Raw genomic sequence first — 17,520 nt, 5'->3', positions numbered from 1 at the left:
TTGGGAGGAGGTAAGAGAAGTTGGGACAACAGGCTTTATCAGGACTATCTCTGCCAAATCAACACAGTTGGAAAGTATGCTGATACTTTTGGATTTTTTTACTATCAACCATCCTTCTCCAAAGATTATGAATCTAATATTTGGATTATTGAGACTATTGTATATTGGGACTGTTGTACTTTGAGTAGCTATGTTTCACTGAAAAGGGTATATTTGAAGGAGTTCTACTTCTGTGATTCATACCGTACATCAAGAGTCATGAAAGAAATTGTTACTGGGTAATAGCAAGAGAATTCCAGGAAGTCTTAAAATGCCACAATTTTTCTTCTACTAAGAAAAGATGTGCATATATGTCCCACCAGTTATAAAAATGCAACCTGCATTTAATTGAAAAGAATAGTGCTGCTCTCCATTTTGCCAGTTGCAGTGTAAACTGTGGGCATCTTTTCTTTCTTGTTTTATTGATTGATTTTGAAACATTAAGACCATTTGTTTATTTAATTTTATTTATATTGATTAAATAGTTTGCTTACTATTTTATGTGTACACTATTTGTCGGGACTGTGTACACCTCAAGGTGGTATGAAATAAATTTGATGGTGGAAAGAAAAATTGTCCAGTGGAAAAGGAAAATGGTTGCTTTGAAATCGTGCAGCAAATCAATTTTTTAAAAACAAATCATTTTACCTTTTGACAATTACAGGAAAATCCTAGTGGAAAAAGCAAAATGCAGACAGATGGATTTCAGTTTTCAAAAAGCCAGCAAGAGTTGGCAATGGCATCCATCAGGGCTTTCATGCAGCAGGGCATCATCTGCTGCTTCAGCATTTTAATGTTGAGCTGGATGTGTGAAACTTGAGACTGATTGAAAGGTCCTAGATTTTGTTTCTGTTCTTTCCAGTTTTATACTGGATTAAAATTAACTGACCTGGGGAGCTGGAGTCTGATTATAATAGGGATAAACAAAATGTTGTGTGCCTTCAAGTCATTTCTGACTTATGGCAATCCTTGATCAAAGCTATTATGGGTTTTTTCGGGGCTGAGCGTGAAACTTACCCAAGATAACCCAGTTGGTTTCCATTGCAAAGCAGGGAACTGGAACAAAACATGGTTTTCCAAAATAAAGTCAGAAAGGAGTCCTCTTTAAGCCATTTTCCTCATTAAGCAAGACAGCACACACATTTGCCAAGTGTATGATTATTTCTTGTTTGCACCAGTATGAACCTGTCTGACGTTTAAGATCTACTCTCATGGCCCTGTAGGAAGGAATTGTTGGATATGTGGAAGCTAGGACCAGGGTCTTTTCATTGGTGGCTGTTCTACAGTAAGGGATGTATATACAGTCCCATCATCGATGATCTCCAGGAACTCTTTAAAAACCTTTATATTCCTGTAGTTAGAGGCCACCAGTTTGGTTTAGGCCAAAGTCCCAAGCACACCTCTAATTCTAAGCTCCTCAAATGGTTTGTTTTTAAACATTTTTGCTTTTTCCTTAGAAATCAACAGTTATGTACATGTGTCCTTAGGCTACTCACATCAAGAATTCCATTCTTTAGACATGCATGGAGAAATAGCACTTATTCAAGAGCGATGAAGTGAGTCCGTGACATTGCTACTGTACCTGACTGTAGCAATGCTGTGATGATACAGTTCTTTCTCCCTGTAAGAGCTGATGCAGTGCTGAACATAGAGCAACTACTTCAATGGCAAACAGACAGAGACACAAGACAGAATGCACACATAGCAAGGAAATTGTGATATACTATAATGATGCGTTCCAACAGGACCAAGTTGGATATGAAAGATTAGTCACAACAAATGGGAACTTGAATATGAGATTTCCTTGCAAATAGTGAGTTGAAAGATTATTTTCCTTCGACCTTAATAATGCCCTTTGTAAATTTACAGTATAGTATCCCTAAAAAGCCATCAAATGATGTTAAGAGGTTGGTTTCTGCCGCCTTCCCCACGCAGAGATCTAGAAACAGTGGCCCTTTCTAGAAGAGCAGCATGATGTCAGAAGTCAGGCTAAAGGGAATATAGTGTCAGCATTTTACCCTGTTAACTATAGAACAGGCAGCAAAATTCTGCCTTAGATGGGATGATTAAGGTATAGGAAAGAATGAATATGCAGCCATTGTGGATTGTTAATGACAACAAAAAATGTAACCTGAAAATATTCAGTACAATGCAGACAGGATACTTCTAATAATCTCTTCAGGGGAGGGGAGGAAGAAGGTGGTAGGTCATAGAACTAGATGTGGGTGGAACTAGACTAGAATCCCCTACAGTTTCAGGAGACATTGCCTCTTCTCTTCTTCACAGGCTGCCATAGATCCGTTTGATCACATCTGCCTCTTCTTTATCCAGGATGCCCTTGTCCACATAAGCATCTGCTTGTTGATCAATGAAGTCTCGAAGTTTGGAAAGGTCATAATCTGGAATGCAAGAATAAATTAATACCACTAATACCACACATCTGGTCTGCCTCAAATTCTCACTGCAATGGTTTAATGCAACTATTTGAGGTCTCAGGCAGGTGTCCTAATAATGCCTTTGGAAACATTTGTTTCTTATAGCATATGCATGACCTACAACAATTCACAGATAAAAACTGGGACATGTATAGCCAAGCAACATCAAGAGTGTGATTAAAGTGGCAAAAGGTATTAATGAGGAAGAACACAAAAGGTTGGAGAGGCTGCAGAGGTTTACTTTTGTCTCAGCCTCCTGAGAAGTACAAGATTTTTCACTCCCTGCTGCTGAATCAGTTGAGTGCTTTTGCACTTTGAACTCAGTTTTCAACCACTGAATTAAGCTGAGGATGAAGAGGGAAAATGGGAGGAAGAAAGAGAAACGGGAACTTATTAGAAGCACCTGAAAAAATGAGATGGCAGAGGATTAATTAGGATTGTCCCAACCAAATCATGATAGTTGGTGTGTATGCATGTGATTTGAAGAGCTTCGGTTTGTACAGTCAGCACTCCATATCCAAGGATTCATTATTCTTGGATTCAACCATCCACAGCTTGAAAATATTTTAAAAATGTATAAATTATGAAAACCAAACCTTCATTTTGCCATTTTATATAAGGAACACCATTTCACTACGCTATTATAATAGGACATGAGCATCCATAGATTTTGGTATCCAGAGAGGTCCTGGAACCAAACTCCAGCAGATACCAAGGGCCCACTGTAATTGGTAATAGGAATAGGCTTTGATCTCGAGGAAAAGCGGTATATAAATAAACAGTTTATTATTATTATTATTATTATTATTATTATTATTATTATTAAAACAAAGCTAGACTAAGAGGGTGTGCAGACTGGCAAGAAAAGCTGCCCTGGGGGCATAGTCAGGGCGTAGCATCCATATGATGCATGCCCTGGCTCCACCCTCAGGCTGGTGTGATGCCATGCGCCACACCACATGGAGCACAGCGTCGTGATGCAGCACTGAAGCAGTGCCATAAAGCCATGGCACTGCAGTTATCACACCCTTTGCAGGGCTACAGCATGCGCTTGTCACAGCTCCGATCTGGCTATAAAAGGGGCAGTCTGCATGGTTCCTTAATTTGCAGGTCTCCTTGCTGAAACTGATAACTCAGAGGAAAGGAATCCTACTGTGTGAGAGAAATGAGCTTAATGGAGAAAATACACATTCCCATTAATATCTGATTTAACTCAGGGCCTGTACAGATAGGCCAAAATAAAGCTGCTTCTGGTCCCTTTGAGGTATGCTGTTTAAATGATGCATGTGTCCTAAGAGGCCGGAAGCTGCGGCAAAGCTGCACTCCAGTCCTTAGGAGTGGATAGTGGCTTTGGTATGGCTTCTGGCCTCTTAGGACATATGCATAATTTAAACGGCATACCTCCAAAGTGACCCGAAGCAGCTTTATTTTGGCCTGTCTGCACAGGCTCTCAGTCTGCTAACTACTGATGGCCCTAAACTCTCACCTCCTGATGTTCTTTCTCCAATTCCTTGTTTGTTTTTAAGCTTTCAACTGGACTTGGACTGTACAGTTGCTGGACTGTACAGACAGTCCTCTGGACTATCATTTGTAAATTAGGAGAGCTGGCCACCAAATTTTCAAATGGTGGTTTGGGACCCAAAACTGGAAATGGGGAAGGCCAACCTAAAATGAATTACTCCTGGAGCATATCCACTGTTGCTTTTATTTTAAAACAACCTGGATAGTGTGTTTTAAATTAGGCTCACTGCGTTTTTTTAATTATGCAAACTTAGTGAAAAGGTGAAATAATTTTAAGTGGATTAATAAGCCCCCTTTAAACAATATCTTCAAGACCAAAGAAAAGAGACAACAAAAAAGACAGAAGGAGGCATAGAGAATGATGAGGGAGAAAAAGAGAGAGAGGAGAGAGAGTTTGTTTATCTGTGAGTGTTTCAATAGTATATTCAGTAGATGAATTCGGACTGAATGCATCTGAGGAAGTAGACTTAAGTCTGCAAAAGCTCATGCTGCCAATTTCTTTCTTTAGTTAGTCTCAAAGGTGCTACAAGATCTCTCTACACTCAATAGTATATTGTTATAGTAGTTTGATACCACTGTGGCCGGTTACAGACTGGCACTTGGGACGTCCGCAGGACGTCCCATTTTAAAAAAGGGGCGTCTCTTCTAGACTCCCCTGGCCCTAATACGGACTCTGTCCGTACAATATGGCGCCGGCCGTTCCACACGCTGTGCGTCCGAACATGTCGCAGCGTCTGTGACGTCGCGAATGCGCCCCTGGCGCCTCGCGACGTCACAGAGGCGCCGCAAGAAGAAGCTCCATTTTGGAGCTTCTTTTTTGGTCCGTGTGGGAGCCGCGCAATGTGGCTGCTTCGGCTCCTGCACGGCGCAAACGGCGGCGGCGGCAGACCGCCTCAAAGCGGCGGTCTATAACCCCAACTCATAGCTCAATCTTATAAAATCTTGGGATATGTAGTTATTGGTGTGGTACTTAGAATTCTCTGCTACTTAGCTTTGGTGCTATAATTCTCTCTAGCAGAGAATTCTAAGAAACTTACATAACTACAAATTTTGTTGAATGGTCCTATATAGATTTTAGAAATATGCAATTGTTACCCTCTGAAGTTTCACAGGTGCTAGAGTCACTGGGTATGCTAACTGCAAGTATCTGCAAGATGAAATCAAACTAACTAACTTTCCCAAGCTCTTGTTATAGTTTTATATTAACCTTCAGCTTCTAATTAGGAGCTCTGTCCTTAAGTTTCTATATTCTAGTCAACGTACTGTGAATATATTTGTAAACTCAAAGCTAATGACAGAGCCATCGTATTTATAGCATTCACTTCCTGCAGGGCCTTTAACAGAATTTTATAACTGCTCAGTTAATTTATCTGAAGTGAACATGTAAGGAAACCTTCATGCTCATTTCAGCATCTCCAGATGAAGAATGCCTTCAAAATCTTTTATTATGGATAATTGGGTAAATATGTTTTGCGGTGCTATTATAATTAACAGACAAGGCACATCCTGCTTTCTGTTAAGTTCTGTAGAAAAGTACAATAATGGGCACATTAGCGAAAATCAGTAATATCGTCCCATCTGTCGCCTCAATTAACATTTATGCCTAAGGAACACTGCTATAACATTTCCCTGGGATTCATTGGAGAGCTTGACAGATTAATAATTCAAGTCTCTGTACCAAATGTATTATGTGCCACAGCATCTCTTGCCCTATTTTTCTTCATTTAATGAAGACTGAGTTTCAGTCTTATTTCAGATTTCTTTAATTAACCCCATACTAATATCCACTGGTTTCCCATTCATATCAATTTTGTCATATCAGAATTAGTTTCTTCAGTTGTGTGATTATACCTGCCAGTTGTGTCGATCCAAGATGCGATGATATTGGCTTTGCATGCTATTGAATACAACACCAAAGTGAATGCTCTCTGCCTCCTTTTCATCACAACAATCTGGTTCTCACATCTTACCTTCTTTGTTTCCCTGCGTGTTGTGCTTCTTCAGCCATTCTATGTTCTTTCGGATGGCTTCCAAATACGCCTCTGCTTTCCCTTCAAAGGCAAAAAGGAAATAAATGAAGCCACTTACAAGCCAGCGCTGACCCTACTTTGCTTCCAAGAACGGATGGGATCTCGTGCCTTTAGAGCACCTAATTTTGCCCAAATCCATTGAATTAAATAAGGTTGTGCTGAACCTAGAGAATATGATGTGAGCATCTGATGAACTTGGTTATATTCTACAGCTTGGACCAATAAGCATTTTTCTGATACTGAGTTAGAAAATGGCAGTTCCCAAAGGCTAGTTCCATGAAATGGTATGGTTAGGTCCACCTATGACTCCATTATTTAGTTGCTGTAGCATGATGAATGCTGTATGCAATGCTGTTCACTGGGCATTATGTTAAAAAAATGCAGAGGTTGAAATAGTTCCTTTCTGAACTTATATATTTATCGTTAAAATATTTATTGTGGTTGTTGTGTGCCTTCAAATCATTTCTAACTTATGGTGACCTTAAGGCAAACTTATCACAGGGTTTTCCGGTGGGTTTCCATGGCCAAGCCGGGATTAGAACCTTGGTCTCCCAGAGTCCTAGTCCAACACTCAAACCACTGCATCGCACTGGTTCTACATCCAACGATCTCACAGTAGCTTGCAATAAAATCAATTTAAAACAATAAATACTGTAACAACATTTTTTTTAAATTTAAAAAAACCATTAAAATAGTTAACAGCTAAAAACAAGATAGTTTAAAACTAGTAAAAACAGTTTAATATCATGGCAACTGTACCATGTGTGCAAATTGGATAAAATAAATTACGCCTGGAGGCTTTAATAAAAAGCCATGTTTTGACTTGGCAACGAAATGATACTATCATTGGCTTCTATAGGGAGGTTATTTCATATCTAGGGTAGCACTCCAGAGAAGGCTCTGTTCCATATCCTCCTACAATGTATTAATTCTCCTGGTGCGACACAGTAGACCTCAATTCTCAGGCAGACATATACTCTCTCTCTCTGTGTATACACATACACTGTATATAGTCAAAAATTAACCCTAAAAGCCTGAGTCAGCTTATCCATGGGTCAGTGTAAGAACTGTACTTTAATACCCCAGAGGACAGGATCAAAATTCAAAATGACCTGAATAGACTTGAAAGCTGGGCCAAAGCTCACAAAATGAAACTGGATTATTTCTGCAGTGTGGATGTAGCCTAATAGGGTGACTTGGCCAATGGTCTCCACAGTGAGAGCCTTGTAAGGTAGTCCAAAACATCACAAAAGACCTTTAATCTGACCCAGGAGGGTTGGCAATAGTAATAATTATACAGCACTAGGAGAATGAGAGCAATAACATGCTGAAGCCATCATTATTAATAGTGGTAAGATGATGCTCTGATCATTGAGCACCACTGCTCCACTATTGATGGTTTCAGAATATCCATTCGTCTTACAAGGAATCCCAAGCTCTGAATTCTTGGCCTCCTGCCTACAGATATCAGGATAAGGAGAAGAAAGGAGGGTCGTTCTTACCTTTGGGCTCTTCATTGTTCCCTGTGTTTTGTTCTTCAACTTTTGTGGAATCTTTCAGTGTTTCATATTCTTTTTCCATTTTAGCTGCTGCTGCTTTTGTGCTGTCAGTCTCTTCAGTGCTCTTGTCTAGAGAGGTTGCAAACAGAGCATCTCTTTACCCTTCTATCATCTGAACATTCGACATACAGTGGCTAACTCATTCTGTACGTAAGAGGATTTTAACACCTTCTGTTAAGAGGTTACAGCAGTACTTGGCTAGTCAGTAGTTTTCCAAGACCTCAGGCAGAAATCTTTGAAGGGCATCCATTTTGCTTATGGTTCTGTCTGTTACAAATTGAAGGAAAGGCTTCTTGAGGACTGTGGCCAGCAACTGGCATGCTTGAGTACCACCAAGCCAAGCAGAAGATCTCACACCATGATCAACTGCTTCTTTTTTTAGCATGGCCATATGTCCTATTCTGGTAAAGACAGTCCTCTATTTGAACAGCTCTCTGGTTTAAGATTGTAAGAAAAGGAGAAGGGGCTTTGAGGTGCCCACCAACAGTGAACTTGTTAGCATATCCTACACTTCTCAAGCTGGATATCAGGTTTTCATAATTAATATCTAGAGTCTAGCATGTGTTGAGGTGGTGCTGACCAGACAGCCTGCATACCCTAGTTGTGCTGACTGGAGGGCATGTGGAGACCTAGATAGAAAGACAAGTGCTGATGGATTTGCCGTTCAACTATCCTCCAAGCTCTGTGCATTTCCTATTGCAATGGAACAAAAGAGCCCCATCACAAAGCCATCAAAGGCCATACTCTTATGTTACCTCATGACCATCTTCCCATATCCCCCTTCCTGGTGGACTATCGTAGTACTGTCTCAAAGCTATCAGTGCATTGACACATTAGTGCCAAACCCATCAAGCTTTCTGGACCTGTTTTGTCCATCCTGTGGGAAAGCCATGAAAGCTTTGTTACACCTTCTGGTAACACCATTCAAGGGCACAAAATGAGGTATAAGTAGTTCCACTTTGCCAGTGCGACCCTCAGATGCTGTATGAGACACTGCGTTTTCCATAGACCTCCCTCTTCAGGATCAGTAATTATTACCCTTTTCAACCCCAGATTTCTCTTTGAACGTTATCAGACAAGGGAAACTGGAAGTATAATCCAATGGCAATCCGAATGCAATCATGGGGTTTCACGTAATTGTGTGATAGACTACCACACACAATTTCGAGCAATGGCAAGCTATTTTTGGGCAATGGGAAGTCAGTTTGAACGCAATTTGAATTCACATACATTCGCTGAACTAGCGGATTCACATGAATGCGTTCTGGCCCCACTTTCTTTTCATTCTAAATTAAGACAAATTCCTCCTGTGTGATAAACTCCTTTATCCAGCTTTTCAAATCTTTCTTTCCTGTAGCCTTGTATGATTCTTTAGTTTGTCGCAGGTCTTGTACATTTGTGTGCTCTCTTGCACGCTTTCTAAATAAAACAACTTATTTTACTGAAACTGGAACTCTCTTTGCAGATAGTACTGGTATAAACAGGTGAAAGATCCTTGCAAGTTACCCTCCTCTTGCAGGCCTACTTATGAGCTATAGTTTCCCCAAATTTTAAAGAGGCATTTTATTGTTATTTTTAGTGGGGACCAAAAATGTCTCCCACCTTTTAGAGTAACAAGCTCTTGGACAACAGTCTGTGCAGCAAACACATATTTCAACTTTGGACATAAACATCCACATTATTGGTTGCCTTACTGTGTTCTTGCTCAAATACAACCTAATTACAATTCTCTGTTGTTATTTGTACATCTGCACCGGTATTGATAAAATAGGGTAATTTTATATGCTTTCAAGCTGTTTCTAAATTATGGCAACCCTATCATAGGATTTTCTTGGCCAGATTTGTTCAGAGGATGAAATAATGGCAGCTAAAGTGGAATAATAGTGCTATCATTCTGTAGTGTGAATGGGCCCCTTGCAAAGAGGAAAAAATGGGTCATAGAAGGAATTTACTGAAAACATTGGACAGGCATGCCTCAATTAACAAAATCAATGTGTTCCTAGACAGTATTCCTTCAACAAAAATGTGATACCAAAGGCAGAAGTAACATGAAAAAATATGTGTGTATGTGCCTTCAAGTTACCTGTTGACTTATAGAGACATTAAAAACGAAAAATAGAAAAGAAAAGAAAAAGAGCACTTCAATATGTTTCAGCAAACTTTATACTCAACACTAACAGTATGCACTGTGAAGGGAAACAACAAGGTCAGCTAAACAAAAACATCGGAACCTTTTCTAGAAACCTCTTGCAAGTGTCTTCAAAAACGTGTTCAAATATTTTTTTTAACCTTTCACTAGCCCCCACTTTTCATAAGATTTCCACTTTGGTAGCCATGGCTGGCATTCATAGTTTTTTGTGGCTTTTTCAGGCTATGCTGTGGAAGAATTTATTCCTGATGTTTCGCTAGCAGCTGTGCCTGGCATCTTCAGAGAATGCTGGCATAGAAGACAGTGGAGTATATATACTGTTGGTTGAGGGGAGGTGATTTGCATGTTAATCTGTGTATTGTTCTGTTATTGAATGGCAAGGCCTACAAGGTGTCCATTTATTTAATGATCCATTGTCTGCTGGGACTCCCCCTCACCTTGGGTTTTCATTTGCATTTCCTCGGTCCTGATTTTGGGGTTTTTCAGGACTGGTAGCCAAACCCTGTTTACTTTCATTGTCCAGCAGACAATGGATCATTAATTAAATGACCTAAATGGAAGGCAAATTCAACTACTTTTCACAGTCTCAACTCTGGACTCACTAGTGGAGTGAAAGTTTCCCTATACAGGCTTTTCCTGGGTAAGACCATCAGAAATAAAAAAATGTGGGAGAGCAAAATGGGAATAAATTACAACAGATACAGACAAGGCAGTATAGGATAGAATTGCTGGGCTGAAAACTGGAGAGGGTTCCTGTGTGTAGGCACCAGATTCCAGCAGATTTTGGAAGCTAAACAGGATCAGCCCAGGCTACTACTGTGTCAATGAATACCAAGTGTTGTAGGCTGTGGCCCCATACAGACAGACCAAAATAAAGCTGCTTCAGGTCACTTTGGAGGTATGCTGTTTAAATGATGCATGCATCCTAAGAGACCAGAAGCTGCACCAAAGCCATGATTCAGTCCTAAGGACTGGAGCACAGCTTTGGTGCAACTTCCAGATTCTCAGTACACAAGCATAATTTAAACAGCACACCTCCAAAGTGACTTGAAGCAGCTTTATTTTGGCCTGTCTGTATGGGGCCTATATTTCAGAGGAAGGAACTGGTAAAATCACCTCTGAGTATTCCATGCCTAAAAAAATGCTATGAAATTAATGGGGTCAACGTAAGTTGATAAGTGACTTTAAGGTGCACACACACACAAACTAGAGGGAAGCCATTGCTTATCAACAACCAGGTAACAAACAATATCTGCTGAAATGCTTTCTTTTACAGATCTATTAAAGAGCCATGATGCAATAACTGTATAATAAAGTACCTGACAGGAGCTTGGTTTTGGGACCGGGCTTCTCAAGTTTCTTTCTCGTCTGTAGAGCTATCATTGCATCCAGGTTTTCTAGAATGCAGAAGCAGAAAGTAATTAATTGCGGAGCCAACTCAGCGCTATCATCTCACAAGAGCAGAGACATTCCAGTATAACAGCAACAACAACAATTTATATTATTAATAATACCATATAGATTAAAACACATGAAACCATTTAAACACATTGTTGAAACACATAGACACAGGACACATTAAAATCATCCAGCATAAAATCAAAATATTGCAGTTTAAAATTCATTGTTATTCCTCTATTGGCAATCATTCTCTCACATTGCCTGATTTCATCAGATTCTTACTTCTCTTTTCTCTCACATACTTTACTCATCTCTATTGTCAACAAAAAGGGCATAGTGAGTATACCCATTTTAGTTGCAAATCCATCTCAGCAAGATTTATTCAGAGGTGGTTTAATATTGCCTTCCTCTTAGGCTGAGAGTGTAACTTGTCCAGGGTCACACAGAGGCATTCATGGCTGAGTGAGGATTCAGACCCTGGTTTCTCAGCATCCCAGTCCAACACTTAAACCACTACTCCATCCTGGCACTCTTAGGCAAGAATACCAATAGTTTCTATAGCCTTTAAAAATTACTGGAAAATGATTCTCAACCAAGTATAAAATTTCCCCCTTCACCCCTTTACTATTAGGACAATGGGCCTGTAGACATCAAGGGTTTCCTGCATGCCTGCTTCTCTGGCTCAGTGCTATCAAATTCTGGAAATTGTAGTTTTTTGTGGCACCAGAATTCAAAGTGTAAAAGTAGTTTGCACTCAGTGAGTTCAGCAAAGGAGGAGGAAGAGGCAGCACCTTGCCCCTTTCCAGTCGTTTCAGGCAAAAAGCAAACTGCTGCAGCTTCTCCTGACTTGTGTTTTCTTCTTTATTAATAACTTTTGCCATCTTGAAGTAAGACAGGACAGCATGGGGGGAAATAGGAGATAGAGAAACTGGGACATTTTAAAAGCCGTTGAGAAAGTGGAACGACAGGGGATTAACTGAGATACTCCCTGCCAAACATATCAGACAACGCAATAAAGGTTTCCACTAAGCTTTTGCTTTTTAAAAAAATGCAGAATAACTTCTCAAGAGTTAAATTTCTGCTGAGCAGGATTTGTTGCCTTCTGTTGAGAGTTTAAAATAAAAATAAAAGGGGGGGGGGGGGACTGGTTTTGTTTCAGATCCAGACTTGACGTATATACCCACCAGCTGTGGGCAGCATGTGTGTATATACAAGATATGCTTTGCGTTATCCTAATGGAGTGAGTCATCTGCAAAAATGCCAGTCTCATGGACAGTAGCTAAGCAACTGGGTGTCCTAGTTGGGGTTTTAATAAGCCCTGATGTCATTGCCAGGGTCAGTTGCCTTGGCAACTTTTAATAAGCAGAGTAAGACGCTAAACTCATCAAAGCAGCAACCTTTTCCCCAATCTGGCTACCTATTTCTAATAGTGCTAATAAAAGCAAATACTTCCAGAACTCGGGATGCTAGCAATAACTTTCACTGCTAAGAATAGCTTCAACAAAATAGCCCAGCTTGGTAGGGATGAAGGTCAATAGATTAAAGATTTGGGATCCTATGCACAGACATCTGGAAGACTGAGGGCCCAGACAGGCCAAAATAAAGCTGCTTCGGGTCACTTTGGGGGTATGCTGTTTAAATGATGCATGCATCTTAAGAGGCCAGAAGCTGCACCAAAGCCACACTCCAGTCCTAAGGACTGAAGGACAGCTTTGGCACAGCATCTGGCCTCTTAGATGCGTGTGTCATTTAAACAGCATACCTCCAAAGTGACCCGAAGCAGCTTTATTTTGGCCTGTCTGTTCAGGTCCTGAGAATAGTTACCCAGAGGTAGGGACCATGTCGCCTTCTTGGACTGCACCTCCCAGCATTCCTTGGGCTGCTGGAAGTTTCAATCATAGTTGCCAAGTGAAATAAGGGACAGAACTACTGTATAAAAATAGCCGTGTAAAACAAGGAATTCCAGCCATTGTTGCTTGCATGAAAAATAACACCTGCTGAAATTCCCTCTCCTACACAATTATTAAAGGTAAAGAAGCCCTGTCCCTTATTTTAGCTGGCAACCCTAGTTGTAGTCCAACAACATTTGGGAGCATTAGAAGGCATGACTCATTAGAAAAGACAATAATGTTATGAATGGTGGAGGGAAGTAGAAAGAGAGGAAGGTCTCATGCAAGTGGATGGACACTATTAAGGAGGTCACAGGTATACATCTGCATGAATTTAGAAGAATAGGGGAGGATATGGAGCCTTGAAGATGTCTAATCCACAGGGTTGCCATGAGTTGAGATTGACTCAAAGGTGGTTAACAACAACAAACATGATTCTACCACCTGCTGTAAGCTAAATACAGATAGGAAGGGGCATAAAACAACATACATTTACAATAAAACTTTGGGCAGGCAGAGGAGGAACCATTGATGAGTACCATTTGGGTTCAGTCAATTGACCAACTACAAATCCAGCTGATAGTTGCATTGTCTATTCCACATTTTACTAGCTTTTTTACAATAATAGCAAGGGGGGCCTTGTCAAAGGCCTTACTGAAATCAAGAGATGCTTCATCCACATAATTCCTCTCATCTATCAAGCTTGTAGCTCTACCAAAATGGGGGCAGGGCGGGGGGATTGGTCTGGCATGACTTGTTTTTGAGAAATCCATGTTGACTTTTAGTGATCATGCTATAACAATCAGGCTATTATCTCCAGTACTTGATGAACTCCTGCACTCAAGAATGCTAACACCCTCCTGATCAGATTTTTCAGACTTTTAGCAAAAACATTCTTGCTCACTTCTGTGAATTGTAACCCATCCCTTGCCAAAAGCCCATCTTCATGAAACCCCACACCATGGTCCAAGAAACCATATTATTCTGGGTGGCACCATCTGCGGAGCCAGGTCACCTCCATTTTCATGCAAAAATATAAACCAGTTAGTTGTAAAGGTGCTACCACTTTCCTCCTCCCCCTCCTTCTTTCCTAATACAGCTACTTCTTTGAAAATAACCTTTAGGTTCTTTAGCCCGTAACTGAAATATACCTGTAAATAATGGCCTCAAGGCATTCCTTCAAGGTTGCCCCTAACGTTACAATAGTCTCTATAAATAAGTTCTGCGGAGCAGCTGGGCATAGACTGAACAGTTTCATAAGGCTTTGCTGTCTCATCTTATTTAAAAATAAAACCCAAAACTCATGGGAATCCTCAGGCAGAATGCATCCAAAGCTAATGCTCAGCCATATTATTAAAATGGCCACCAGCTCAAGTAATCCACCCACCCGGGCAGTTAACAGAATAAACAGTGGACTGCACAGCAGAGATTTTGCTCTTCCTTTCCACCATTCCTCTGCAGACATTTCCAGAGAGCATCCACAACATTTCCCAAAAAGGCGGCTCTCTTCTTTGCATAACCAACATATGCCTGAAAGGCACTGTTTTCTCCCCAGCCCACACTTGTTCACTTGTCAGTATAATTTGGAAGCAAAGCAAATCAAAGCATTGGTGGCAGACACTCATTCTGTAGGGCAGCCTCCTCCAACCTCCAACTCCTCCAACACCCCCAGAGGTGTTGGGCCTGAACTTCCATCATCCTAACTCATGAATCATGGGCTGTTCCTCCTGGGGATGATGAGAGTTGTAGCTTGACACATTGAGAGGGTGCCAGATTGGGAGCAGCTGCTGTAGGAAAAATATTCTCTGGGCTGCTGCTCAGTTTCTCCCACTCCTTTCAGTATTACTGCAGTAAAAGAATGGAAAATGATCACCCATGAATTAGTTACTAGTGTTTCCAAAAAGTGCAATTATACTCCATTTTTACATTTTAGTAGATTCAACTTTCAGAAATCATTTCACATCTCATTATCATAAAATCAGAGTATGGCAAGAGCTCAGAAGAAGCTTTGACACTTGAAGGCCAGAAAGAGAGGTCTCATGGGATCTTAAGTCTTTCAGATCACTGCCCACTGAATGGATGGCACCAAGGCACTGGTTAGTCCAATGTAAAATGATTGGTAGGTAAAAATAAATGAGCCAGCTGACATGAAACAATTTCTGAACACTATAAGAGGGTGGAATGACATTTAATGAAAGAAAAATTAAAAATAAATTCAAAGCAGAGCTAGAGCAGTTGAAAGATAAATTGTGGATAGAATGAGGAGCTTTTCAAGCATCCAAAAGTGCTTTGAAAAATGGACATTCATCAGAACAATGGATTCCGCAGTCATTCACTCCTTCCCATGTTCCAGATGGGGAGAAGTGGATAGGAGAGCTTTAAGGCCTGGTTCTATTTCTGTGGGCACAACTCCACCCACTTGGCTGTAAATCATGTAATTACTCCCTAATTGGCAGAATGTATTCAACTCTGGTATAATAGCTCAGCTTGAAGTACATGGCAGATCCCATAGCCATGCCCTCAAAGAGACCCCAAATATATAGGCAAGTATGCTGATCCCTATCAGCAAATTATTTATCATCATTTTCATCTCCACCCAGAACAAGACTTTTGTAAAGTGAATGCATGCTAACTGCCTAACAAAAACCAAATACTTTGTCCTGCAAGAGGAATAGCTCACAAAAATATTGTTGCTTCGAAGATCCACTCCCACACCACATCTACTGCAAGGATTAGAGCTACGTTTGGACAGAAGAAGCCCATGTTAAAAGGTTCTCCTTGGACCTTGGCCTACCTTAAAAGGAACCCACTGAAGTAATTAGGCCATCTATGTTGATTTATCAATTAGCTCATGGACCTAAAGGCACCAGATCTTAGAAGCTAAGCAGGGACAGCTCTGGTTAGTAATTGGATTGGAGACTGCCAATGAATAACAGGTGCCGTAAGCTATTTTTCAGGGGAAGGAACTGGCAAAACAACCTCCGTGTACTCCTTTTCTAAGAAAATCCTATGAAATTCATGGGGTCACCATGCTGACAGTCCACTTTAATGAACATACACATAAAATTAGCAAAGTCAAGGTCATTTTGTTGCAGCAAACAGTGGCTTGGAAAAAAAAATCTCTGCAATGTTGCATTTTTGTCTGATGTGGAATGCCTCTATTGAATCCAAGGTTACACAGCTGGCATTGCACATGTGGCACCATTACACTTTGGTGTGCATGTTTACCATACATGGTTGCACAATGGTGCACATGAGCATTGCACATTTGGTTATTTAATGCCACGGTTCACTAATGAGCCAATTGTGATCATTATGAACTATCTTTTCAATGTAGGATCTTGGTCAATACCTTCCAAGAAAAAGCACATAGCTTCAAAATTCTCAGTCACATGCACTAGCCATGCTGTCATTTGGGGATTAAGTATGCTCTTTAACACTTCCCCATATGCTGCCCATTATGGACCTTCTTTGTAGGTGGTGGGACCTGCCTGGCTTGGCAAAGAAGATGAAAACATGGGGGAAGACAAGACATATGGTAGCATCTGTACAAATCCATTTTCAATCAAAACAGTAGTCAGTTGCCAGGAGGCTAAGGAAATGGAATGGGTGAGTCACCATGAAGGAGGAGTGTGACCTTGGTGACTAAGGCAGGTGGCGTGAAGGCACATGGCTCAGCAAAATGAAGGGAGATGACATATAGATGGCTCCATCCCAGCAACAAAAGAGGACAATGGTTAACTCCAAAACTCTCATTGCTTATTAATTGTCCACAACAGAACCTCATTTCCACTGGTCCAGAGTTATAAAGAGCCCCCAGCCATCACCTGAATGCAATGACTTTGCCAAGGCCAGCCCAAGACATTTTGCCACCTGAGGTGGAGGATAAAATGGCATCCCATTCTGGGAGAAGTAGTTCCATTTTGAGTCCACAACAGGCAGCTAGTGTCCTTTGTCTGATCATTGGAAACTCCTGACAGTTTTGATCCCTGGTGCTGGGTTGGATTACTGTACTGTTTCTTGCTACTCTACTTACTCATGTTCCTTTTGCTAAGTTCTGTTTTCTCCTTCATGTTTCATTAATTATGTTATGTGCTGATAAATCAATGCCTGGCCAAGCCCAGTCAGTTCCGCTGTTAAGTATAACAATTGAAAACCTTCCGGCTCAGGAACAGAAATTGTAAACTCCTGATCTATGCAGAGGTTTTCATTTTCTGCACATAGTTTCCACACTGATTTCCCTTATTTTTAAAATTAAAACATAGTTTTTTAAAAAATTACCTTTATTCCTGCCTCAGTTCTTATGCTTAGACCTAAGAGCATCCTTCACTACCAGATCTATAGTCTACAGCCAAGCTCTCTGATATAATCTCATCTGCTCAGACCCAGAAGACAGAGACACCAAACTCATGAAATAACAAGAAGCCTTCCTCAAGCTACAGTACCCACCATGTGAGGTAAAAAAACCAACAACACCCTAATCTACAAGGCAAGACT

At 40.7% G+C, this 17,520-nt stretch overlaps 1 protein-coding gene across 2 annotated transcripts in view; it reads right to left on the bottom strand.

Annotated features, from left to right (window-relative positions):
* Positions 1–456: 456 nt before the first annotated feature.
* The window catches only part of SCG3 (secretogranin III), a 36,728-nt gene continuing 19,664 nt past the window's right edge, over positions 457–17,520 (bottom strand). For both annotated transcript variants that reach the window (XM_089538825.1, XM_089538826.1), the window contains 4 exons: positions 11,053–11,130; positions 7,528–7,653; positions 5,966–6,046; positions 457–2,438 (listed from right to left, as the gene is read on the bottom strand). In XM_089538825.1, the coding sequence (XP_089394951.1) occupies positions 2,320–2,438; positions 5,966–6,046; positions 7,528–7,653; positions 11,053–11,130 (404 nt within the window). In that variant the 3' untranslated portion in view covers positions 457–2,319. The remainder of the gene's footprint in view (positions 2,439–5,965; positions 6,047–7,527; positions 7,654–11,052; positions 11,131–17,520) is intronic.

This window comes from Sceloporus occidentalis, unplaced genomic scaffold (genome assembly GCF_023333645.1).
Source record: "Sceloporus occidentalis isolate IW3139 unplaced genomic scaffold, rSceOcc1.0.p SCAF_9, whole genome shotgun sequence".
NCBI lineage: Eukaryota > Metazoa > Chordata > Lepidosauria > Squamata > Phrynosomatidae > Sceloporus > Sceloporus occidentalis.
Note: the sequence above shows the minus strand (reverse complement) of the source record. Positions and strands in the feature narration are given on the sequence as shown.